At 46.9% G+C, this 11699-nt stretch overlaps 1 protein-coding gene across 1 annotated transcript in view; it reads left to right on the top strand.

Moving 5' to 3' along the window:
• Positions 1-958: 958 nt before the first annotated feature.
• The window catches only part of tmem25 (transmembrane protein 25), a gene marked incomplete at both ends in the record, with an annotated part of 17882 nt that continues 7141 nt past the window's right edge, over positions 959-11699 (top strand). Inside the window, 5 exons of the mRNA XM_080731129.1 lie at positions 959-1061; positions 6008-6337; positions 7391-7524; positions 8218-8377; positions 9758-9889. Of these exons, the coding sequence (XP_080587255.1) occupies positions 959-1061; positions 6008-6337; positions 7391-7524; positions 8218-8377; positions 9758-9889 (859 nt within the window). The remainder of the gene's footprint in view (positions 1062-6007; positions 6338-7390; positions 7525-8217; positions 8378-9757; positions 9890-11699) is intronic.

Below are 11699 nucleotides of genomic sequence, written 5' to 3'. Positions count from 1 at the left end.
TGGGGGCATGCATGCAAGTGGCATCACTAAAAGTGACATCACTAAAACGATAGAAAGAATCAAATGAAAACAACTCATCTTTTCTTTTCTTCTCTAACGACTATCTAAAATATGAACCATTGTTGTAAAGCAACAAAGTTGTCCTTTAATATTCCTGAAGCGATTATAAAACCAAGGTCTCAGTGGTTCATAAACAGTGTTTGTTCATGATGAGCAGTGGTGGCTGAGTGGTTAGTGTCCACACCTAGGACTCCGGAGGCCCCAGAGGTCGCAGGTACGATTCCCCGCTCCAGCTATCACTGCTCCCCTTCCCCCTTGCGCTCTTTGTGGGCAGCACTGGGTTGAGTTCAGCTGGGTTAAAGAAGCTGATAAAAAAAGCAGCTGGGTTGGGCTGCGATATCTGAATTTCCCTCGCGGGAGGAGTAGGTAACTATTATTAATTAATTAATTATTAATGATGGTCCAGACGGCTCCATTCACTGCCATGTGTTTCATCCTACTTCCGGTGTGAGTGTTGCCACAGAGAGCAGAGCGTCATGGTGCCTCACTATGGTCACATGACGTCCTTTCCTGCTAGACGCTCCTTGCTTCCAGGAGTTGGCAGTGGTCACATGACTTCAGGGTATCAGCAGCATGCAGAGACACATTATCACTGTTATCAGGTGTCTGACCACAGTGTGTGTGTGCGTGTGTGCGTGCGTGCGTGCGTGTGTGGCATTCAAAACAAACCTGGACAGAAGACAGACAGTCTCTCTCTCTCTCTCTCTCTCTCTCTCTCTCTCTCTCTCTCTCTCTCTCTCTCTCTCTCTCTCTCTACAGTAGGATGAAGGGATGAGTCATCATGTCCATCCCGAGTGTTTCTAGGTCATCATCATCATCATCATTCTGTCCACACAGCTGTCTGTCTGTCTCTCTCTCTGATAGAGAGACAGCGGTGATGAATGCAGTGTAAGAATTCATGTCCCACCCGTCCTGGTGCAGACAGAGTGTCTGCTACCGAGCAGTGTTTCCCAAGCTGTGGGTCGTGGACCCATGTGTTTACAGCCTGGTGAACCAGCCCGGTCAAAATGTTTACCAGACTACCCATGCATTTTTTCTGTCTGGAATGTATACTGAGTGAATGATAATACGGGGAAGACGGAGAAGGAGCAGCAGGAGCGGTTTTGCAATCGCTAAATCACACTGTTGTGAAGAAAAAAGAGTTGAGCCGGAAGGCAAAGCTCTCTGCCTAACGAGCAATCCTCGTTCCTACTCTCACCTATGGTCATGAAGTGTGGGTCATGACCCAAAGTATAAGGTCGCGGGTGCAAGCGGCCGAAATGGGTTTCCTCAGATGGGTGGCTGGTATCTCCCTTAGAGATAGGGTGAGAAGTTCAGTCACCCGAGAGAGACTTGGAGTAGAACCGCTGCTCCTACACTTGGAAAGGAGTCAGCTTAGGTGGTTGGGGCATCTAGTACGGATGCCCCCCGAGCGCCTTCCTAGGAAGGTCCTCGATGCACGTTCCACTGGGAGGAGACCCCGTGGCAGACCAAAGACAAGATGGAGGGATTATATCTCCAAACTGGCCTGGGAATGCCTCGGTATACTCCCTGAGGGAGTGGAGGAAGTTGCTCGGGATGGGGAACTTTGGAAGTCCCAGTTGGAACTGTTACCTCGCGTGTATCAAAACACCATCCCACTACCGCTCGCTCGGCGGTGTCTCACGTGGCTCATGGTCGCCTGAGACGGCGCGCCTCCATCATCTCCACCGAAAACACGCGCTCCGCCCTTAGTCCATTGCTGGAACTGGGATGGTGTTTTGATTCGCGCGTTACCCCCCGCGACCCGATTCCGGATAAGCGGTTGAAGATGGATGGATGGATAGATGATGCACCTTGTGAAGAATTAACATGATATAAGAACTGCAGTGAAAGAGTTGTAATCAGTGACTCCTGAGCAGATGGTAAAACTCAATAGAGAGTATGCGAGATGATATAATCATCATACCTGGTTGCAAAAAAAAAACTACTTTCTGGCCTTGACAGCCCATACATCCAAACAGAACAGTTATTTCTGATTGCATTAAACAACAATAAACTCACTTTGCCATACGCATTCTCTCTATTCTCTATTCTTAACACAACGTTTGTCAATGTTGTATTATTGAACATAACAGTAAAATATTCTTACAGGCCTACCTCCATTTCTCTCTCATGTACCACCTTTGTACATCACAACACTACTCCTATTGAACAACACAGTCGCTCCCTAAAACCCTGGAACGTTTCAAACTTACAATAACATTTTATTCACTAAAAACAAAAGTAATGGATTGGCAGCTCGACATGTCTAACGTTTTTATTTTTTTATTTTGTGTATTGTGAATGATGTGTGTTCGGTAGGAGGTAGTTCTGTGTGTGTGTGTGTGTGTGTGTGTGTGTGTGTGTGTGTGTGTGTGTGTGTGTGTGTGTGTGTGTGTGTGTGTGTAGGTGCTCTGGGGGTCCGGTATGAGGTGTGTGTGTGCGAGACGGTGGGCTTCAGGCGTGGCTGTCTGGCTGCTACACACACAGCTGTGGTCCTGGACAGGTGAGACACACTGCTACTATAAAATATTACTCTTATTACCAGTAAGACTCCCTAATCGGGAGATAAGCGACTGTTGGTCGCTTATCTCCACACACTGCTGACATCAGTATGACATCACACCGTACACAAATGACCCTTATATAAGACCGGCATTGTCTGACCTCACAAGCCCCATATTTGGACACAAACAACATATAACTCCATATGTTAAACAGTTGGTTGCTAGGGTAAAAAACATGGTTGCTATGGTAAACAGCTGGTTGCTAGGGTAAACAGTTGGTTGCTAGGGTAAAAAACATGGTTGCTATGGTAAACAGTTGGTTGCTAAGGTAAAAAAAAAACATGGTTGCTATGGTAAACAGTTGGTTGCTAGGGTAAAAAAATGGTTGCTATGGTAAACAGTTGGTTGCTAGGGTAAAGAAACATGGTTGCTATGGTAAACAGTTGGTTGCTAGGGTAAACAGTTGGTTGCTAGGGTAAAACCATGGTTGCTAAGGTGGTTGCTAACGTACACTAACAGACCAGCAACAACAGACTGTTGCCACAGCAACGTACACAAAGGTTTGTGTACACATCACACTGCTGACATCAGATGTCATACTGATGTCAGCAGTGTGATGTCATACTGATGCGGAGATATGAGCAGGGCAAAGGTGTGACGTGTGACGTGACGGACGGCCGGTGGAGGTTTTGATACTAAACTGCGACCGTAAAATAGGCCAAAAGTTTGTTTTACCAATTATCAAGACATACGGGCAGTTGACAGTTTGCCATGGTTACTCATTGAAGTTGAATCTCCATATATGGAGATAACCTACGCATCACACTAAGTCTGACCTCACCAGCCCATATTTGGGCATGAGCAACTTATGTCTCCATATATGGAGATATGATGACATCACACAGTCCTCAGCCGATGATGTGGCGTGATGTCATACAATACACAAACGAGCCCTACAGTATAAAGGGGCAATTCTTGCCAGGAAAGAAGCATTTCTTCGACTCAGACCTTATCGCCAGGCTTATCTCCACAAATAGGCCAAAAGTTTGTTTTACCAATATAAGAGTTGGTTGCTAGGGTAAAAAACATGGTTGCTATGGTAAACAGTTGGTTGCTAAGGTAAAAAAGACATGGTTGCTATGGTAAACAGTTGGTTGCTAGGGTAAAAAAAAATGGTTGCTATGGTAAACAGTTGGTTGCTAGGGTAAAAAACATGGTTGCTATGGTAAACAGTTGGTTGCTAGGGTAAACAGTTGGTTGCTAGGGTAAAACCATGGTTGCTAAGGTGGTTGCTAACGTACACTAACAGACCAGCAACAACAGACTGTTGCCACAGCAACGTACACAAAGGTTCATACTGATGTCAGCAGTGTGATGTCATACTGATGCGGAGATATGAGCAGGACAAAGGTGTGACGTGTGACGTGACGGACGGCCGGTGGAGGTTTTGATACTAAACTGCGACCTTACGGTCGCAATAACAAATGCATGGTACAGTATTTACAATCTGATGCATGCTCAGCCCTGCACCAATCAAAGTCACTGGATCGAGACATAGACTGTATAAAACAGGGGTCTTCAACAGGGGGTCCGGGACCCCTGGGGGGTCCTCAGAGTTACTACAGGGGGTCCTCCAAATCTTTGTGTGATAGTAACTTTTTTCTCCTTTTTATATGCATGCACTTGAACCCTATAGTGTCCATATCCTGAGAACTTTAGCCAAACCTAGCAGATCTACAAGCTCACAACGCCTCGCAGCGCGAGGCGTTGTGAGCTTGTAGATCAGCTATTTTTGGCAAAGAGTTTTGGTGTAGAGGGGAAAAGAGCAGACTAAGTACAGAGTGAAAGGTCAAGTTTATTAAGTATTGACGGTTCAAGTGGTTAAATATCTGATTAGTGATAACACACATTGACATGAATCCAAAATACACTGATGATTGTGCTGTCAAACAATGAAACTATTGAATCTATGAAAAGGTTGTGGGGGGTCCCTGCTTCATCTCTCTCTCAGCTAAGGGGTCCTTGGCCTGAAAACGTTGAAGACCCCTGGTATAAAAGATATGGACAAAGCAAAGCCATTGGTTTCTGTGCAGCGCGAAAGACACATTTTGGGTCCTTGGCATGGGTGTTGCCATCATAGATTGAAATGCAACCAGAGGAGGCTATTGGCTGCCAACGGTCACGTGCAACGCAGGGATACATGGGAGAATGTGCTGGTCGGAGCCTCCCGAAATACAGCACACGAAGAAGAACACAGCCGGCTGGTATCAGCTTAGTTGGCCACTCCCCCCACAACTCCATAAATTTGAACATAAATGGGACCTTATTTTCACCAAACGCATATCATCGTGATTGACAGGCAATTTTTAACTAGCGATAGGAACCATAAAGTATTCATGAAAATGTTAATTAAGGTTAGAACACGAAACGGGGAAATGAATGGGATCCAATGGAGAACAATTCTTTTTGCAACCGGCCAATCAAAGCGGCCAATCATAGGAAGTTTTAGTTCCGTATTGGGCTCATTTTAAATCGGCGGAACTATGCCCCTGGATCGAGACAGTGGTCCAGTCAGAGAGGGGGTGGGGGGTCATGTGGTCTTGATGCAAGCATCAAAAGGCAGCAGATCTACAAGCCCGAAACGCGTCGCTTTGCTTTGTTTCGAGCTTGCAGATCTGCTACTTTTGATGCATTCGCGTGACGCTGTAGTTTTGATCAAGTAGGATAATTAGTTTATGAAAAAAGTCAAAATAGAGGGTGTGCGCGTGACATCATCATACCCGGAAGACGGAAGTTATGCGGGAACGCCTACTGAGTGGCAAAAAACTACTATCTGGCCTTGACAGCCCATACATCCACACAGAAAAGGCCTATCTGATTAAAGATAATGTAATTAAATTAGGTTATGTGCATCCCCTCTATACAGTATGGATATATAAGAGGTTTCTGGCGACAGCATGGATATATAACCTGCTAAACGTAGCTGTGCTCAGCGCTCTGTTCTGCTGCGCTGACACATGTACAACTCACACAGATCAGGAGGAATGGACCAAATGAATGCCCTCCAGCTCCATGGTTTAAACTCTACAGTAAAGTTTACAGTTTACAGTTTAGGCATTCAGCAGACGCTTTTAATCCCAAGCGATTTACAATAAGCAGGTAATACATCACTATAATATGCAAGATAATATGTCAGTACATCAACAGCAATATAACATTCAAATGAATATCTTTCTAGAAAACAATATAATCAGTAAAAAAAAAGGTTCTAAAAAAACCTAAAAACAAATGCAACAAGCTTCATGTATGGTCATTTTAGGTGGAGTTTAGGTGGAGTCTGAAAAGGTGAGTCTTCAGTCCACGGCGAAAGCTAACGAGTGAGTCCGTTGTTCTAAGTGTGACAGGGAGTTTATGATGACCCCCCCCCCCCCCCCTCACAGGTGCCATAGAGCCCGCCCCCTGGATTGACGGGCGGCGCCACTCGGTGGTCACGCTGCGCGAGAACACGACGCACAGGTTCAGCTGCCAATCAGACGGCGGCGGGGCGGAGCCTCTGCTCACCTGGTACCTGAACGGCGAGCGGCAGCGCGAGCCCTTCCCCGACCGCGGGCGCCTGCTGATGACATCACAGGAGGCCAGGGAGCCGCCGCGGCGGCGTCACAGCAGCTATTGGCTGCACGCCAGGAAGTTGGACCGGGAGCTGGTCTGCACGGCGGCCAATCCCAGCACAGGAGAGAGCGCCAACGCCACCGTCACGCTCAACGTGCAGTGTGAGTTGGAGCCACGCGATTGGCTACTGGGGTCATTAATATTGTTATTATTATTACTTGCGCAAGCAGAGCGCACAAGTACTGTAATCGGTTTGGTATGTACCGTTGTTCCCTATTGAGCTTGGCACGTTTCCTGGGGCAAGCTGCCCAGATCAGACATGGCACACAACGTGTCTTCTTATTTTTTCACTCTCAAAAAGCGCCTGCAATGCAGTGCATTTGAAACTACATTGCAGTGCACATCATGGGGTGATCACTGCTTGCCTCCTGTGAATTGTTTTATTTTTTTATTTGTGTTTATTTTCTGTTTATTTCGTTGCTGAGTGAGGTCAGCAGACAAAGTTACTTGAGTGAGATGAAAAAACCTGGGTGAAATGTGACAATCTCAACAGGAAACAATGGTATGAAGGTGACTGGGATTTTCTGAAGGCCGCAGCCCTGAAACGGTTTGGATTCTGGGAACGTATGTAGGTGTCTCCCTACAGCCAATGAGGGACCAGCATTCCTGGTGATGTCAGCAGAGTTTGGTATAAGAGCGTTCTTGGTAATGTCTTCATTAACGGGTGAAGACATCAGGGACACGAGGCCAGCAGTGCACACCTTGTGGCACACAGTGCCATGGCATTGGTCTGACATTTCATTGTTCCTACACCCCATTAGTCCAAATCTGGTGAATGTTAACCTGGTGAAAAATACTATGCCTAAACCTAAACCTAACCCTGACCTCAGTAAAACTATGCCTAAACCTAACCTCAGCAAAACTATGCCTAAACCTAACCCTAACCTCAGAAAAACTATGCCTAAACGTAACCCTAACCTCAGTAAAACTATGCCTAAACCTAACCCAAACCCTAAACCTAACCTCAGTAAAACTATGCCTAAACCTAACCCTAAAACCTAACCCTAACCAAATTAGGACTAATGAGATGTAGGACTAATGGGATGTAGGACTAATGAGATGTAAGACAGTCCCCGTGGCGCGCTCTTCTTTCCCACAAGTAGACCATGTGTAAATACATAAAGAAGATCAATCCATCCTCTCTCTCTCCTCAGTTGAACCAGAGATCCTCAGAGTGAAGGCTCTCTACAGCGACCCCGCGGCCCCCGGTCTGTCCCTGGTTCTACTGGCCTTGGTTCGCTCCAACCCCCCCGCCACCATCACCTTCATGGACCAGTCCGGTCACATGGTTAGTCAGAGAATAATGTCAAATCTGGGAATAAATTCCTTACCAATGTGTGTAAAGGTGTCTAGCAACACCATCACATTTCACCACAAAACTGTGAAAAGTCACAAAACCATTGTTTTGTGGGGCCCGTTTTTAGCCCAAGGAATGTTTTTTTTGTGCAAAACTATGCTTGGAATGGATTCGGAATCATGACAAACCCCTAGTTAGACCCCTCACATGCTACTTAAAGCAGATGTATTTGCTTTCAGCAGCTGTAAAAAAGGTCTCCTAGGAATTTTGAATTTCAAACGTTGTTAGATGTGTTACTAGACACCTTCACACACACATTGGTGAAGACATGTCTTGTTGTTAGATGTGTTACTAGACACCTTCACACACACATTGGTGAAGACATGTCTTGTTGTTAGATGTGTTACTAGACACCTTCACACACACATTGGTGAAGACATGTCTTGGTAAGGTTAGATGTGTTACTAGACACCTTTACACACACATTGGTGAAGACATGTTAGATGTGTTACTAGACACCTTTACACACACATTGGTGAAGACATGTTAGATGTGTTACTAGACACCTTTACACACACATTGGTGAAGACATGTTAGATGTGTTACTAGACACCTTCACACACACATTGGTGAAGACATGCCTTGGTAAGGAATTCATTCAGGTTTTATGAATCCTCTGACCAGGTGTCCAACGCCTCCTCGGACTTCCTGGTTCTGGACTCGCGGAGCTACCCCTGGCTGACCAATCACACGCTGCGGCTCACACTCAGCAGCCTATCAGGGAACGTGTCTCTGAACGCCAGCAACAGCCTGGGAGCCGCCATGAGCAACCTCACTCTGACAGGTATCAATCAATCACTCACTCTGACAGGTATCAATCAATCAATCACTGACAGGTATCAATCAATCAATCACTCTGACAGGTAGGTTACCATGGCAACCTCACTCTGACAGGTATCAATCAATCAATCACTCTGACAGGTATCAATCAATCAATCACTCTGACAGGTAGGTTACCATGGCAACCTCACTCTGACAGGTATCAATCAATCACTCACTCTGACAGGTAGGTTACCATGGCAACCTCACTCTGACAGGTATCAATCAATCAATCACTCTGACAGGTAGGATGCCATGTCTGCTTCTTATAAGCAACCTCACTCTAACAGGTATCAATCAATCAATCAATCAATCAATCAATCAATCAATCAATCAATCACTCTGACAGGTACGTTGCCAGTTCTGCTTCTTATAAGCAACCTCAATAACAGGTATCAATCAATCAATCACTCTGACAGGTAGGTTGCCATGTCTGCTTCTTATAAGCAACCTCATAGTTTTTGTTATCAGAATTCCTCCAGTCCAGTGTGGAGGTCCTCATGTCTCTCTGTGTCTCTGTGTGTCTCAGAGTTCCTTCAGTCCATGGTGGAGGTCCTCATGTCTCTCTGTGTATCTCAGAGTTTCTCCAGTCCATGGTGGAGGTCCTCATGTCTCTGTGTGTCTCTGTATCTCTCAGAGTTCCTCCAGTCCATGGTGGAGGTCCTCATGTCTCTGTGTGTCTCTGTATCTCTCAGAGTTCCTCCAGTCCATGGTGGAGGTCCTCATGTCTCTGTGTGTCTCTGTGTGTCTCAGAGTTCCTCCAGTCCATGGTGGAGGTCCTCATGTCTCTCTGTGTCTCTGTATCTCTCAGAGTTCCTCCAGTCCATGGTGGAGGTCCTCATGTCTCTGTGTGTCTCTGTGTGTCTCAGAGTTCCTCCAGTCCATGGTGGAGGTCCTCATGTCTCTCTGTGTCTCTGTGTGTCTCTGTGTCTCTCAGAGTTCCTCCAGTCCATGGTGGAGGTCCTCATGTCTGTCTGTCTCTCTCTCTCTCTCTCTCTCTCTCTCTCTCTCTCTCTCTCTCTCTCTCTCTCTCTCTCTCTCTCTCTCTCTCTCTCTCTCTGTGTCTCTCAGAGTTTCTTCAGTCCATGGTGGAGGTCCTCATGTCTCTCTGTGTCTCAGAGTTCCTCCAGTCCAGAGTGGAGGTCCTCATGTCTGTCTGTCTGTCTGTCTGTGTCTCTCTCTCTCTCTCTCTCTCTCTCTCTCTCTCTCTCTCTCTCTCTGTGTGTGTCTCAGAGTTCCTCCAGTCCAGTGTGGAGGTCCTCATGTCTCTCTCTGTGTGTCTCAGAGTTCCTCCAGTCCAGTGTGGAGGTCCTCATGTCTCTCTCTCCCTCTCTGTGTGTCTCAGAGTTCCTCCAGTCCAGTGTGGAGGTCCCCATGCTGGGCATCGTGACAGGAGGTGGCATGGCGTTCATGGCTCTCCTCATCCTCAGTCTCATCGTCCTGTGTCTCATGCAGAAGACCAAGATGAAGGCCCTGGGTAAGACTAACCCCACCTAAACAACCTGTTAGGGAGGGTCCTGGGCAAGACTAACCCCACCTAAACAACCTGTTAGGGAGGGTCCTGGGCAAGACTAACCCCACCTAAACAACCTGTTAGGGAGGGTCCTGGGTAAGACTAACCCCACCTAAACAACCTGTTAGGGAGGGTCCTGGGTAAGACTAACCCCACCTAAACAACCTGTTAGGGAGGGTCCTGGGCAAGACTAACCCCACCTAAACAACCTGTTAGGGAGGGTCCTGGGTAAGACTAACCCCACCTAAACAACCTGTTAGGGAGGGTCCTGGGCAAGACTAACCCCACCTAAACAACCTGTTAGGGAGGGTCCTGGGTAAGACTAACCCCACCCACCTAAACAAACTGTTAGATGAAGGCCCTGGGTAAGACTAACCCCACCCTAACAGCCTGTTAGATGAAGGCCCTGGGTAAGACTAACCCCACCCTAACAGCCTGTTAGATGAAGGCCCTGGGTAAGACTAACCCCACCCTAACAGCCTGTTAGATGAAGGCCCTGGGTAAGACTAACCCCACCCTAACAGCCTGTTAGATGAAGGCCCTGGGTAAGACTAACCCCACCCTAACAGCATGTTAGATGAAGGCCCTGGGTAAGACTAACCCCACCCTAACAGCCTGTTAGATGAAGGCCCTGGGTAAGACTAACCCCACCCTAACAGCCTGTTAGATGAAGGCCCTGGGTAAGACTAACCCCACCCTAACAGCATGTTAGATGAAGACCCTGGGTAAGACTAACCCCACCCTAACAGCATGTTAGATGAAGGCCCTGGGTAAGACTAACCCCACCCTAACAGCCTGTTAGATGAAGACCCTGGGTAAGACTAACCCCACCCTAACAGCCTGTTAGATGAAGACCCTGGGTAAGACTGACCCCACCCTAACACCATGTTAGATGAAGACCCTGGGTAAGACTAACCCCACCCTAACAGCCTGTTAGATGAAGACCCTGGGTAAGACTAACCCCACCCTAACAGCCTGTTAGATGAAGACCCTGGGTAAGACTAACCCCACCCTAACACCATGTTAGATGAAGACCCTGGGTAAGACTAACCCCACCCTAACAGCCTGTTAGATGAAGACCCTGGGTAAGACTAACCCCACCCTAACAGCCTGTTAGATGAAGACTAAACACATGTTAGATGAAGCCCTGGGTTAGACTAAACAACCTGTTAGATGAAGGCTATGTGTAAGACTCTGGTCTTACACCTGCCGTTAGGGAGGGTCCTGTAGACATCTAAACAGCCTGTTAGGGAGGTGGAACGCCCGGGATTCGAACCCGGGTCTCCCGTGTGGAAGACTGACATCTGGGGGAGATATTCAACTTTTTAGTTCATCAGGCTGAGGCTGTGAGCCAATCAGCTTTCAGAAGGCCAGTGGTTCTCAACCTTATCAGACCCGCTACCACCAAAATAAACATAATGTGAACTGGGGAGTGGGGAAAGGGGACCCCCCCCCCCCACACACACACACACACACACACACACACGCACCCTAACAAGCACTTAGAATTGTGGGAATTGGAGTTCAGTGTGGGCACCTCCATGTTACTCTGGCTATTGTGGAAAATGGGTGAAAACATACAGACTCATTGTTGAGTACACATGATTTGAACATGCATGTTACATCATTATCAGACCTTAAATGTCCCCTTCAACTTCTTATATGACTAAAGAATACTGACTATCCAGTATTATGTTGTAGCAATTTTAATACATTTCGGGAATGTTAGGCGTCAAGTAACGTAATGAAAAATGATTGTTTGTATTTGTTGTTT

The sequence above is a fragment of the Nannobrachium achirus genome (assembly GCF_963921795.1).
Source record: "Nannobrachium achirus genome assembly, chromosome: 8".
NCBI classification, from domain to species: domain Eukaryota; kingdom Metazoa; phylum Chordata; class Actinopteri; order Myctophiformes; family Myctophidae; genus Nannobrachium; species Nannobrachium achirus.
This window is presented reverse-complemented; position numbering and strand designations above follow the sequence as displayed.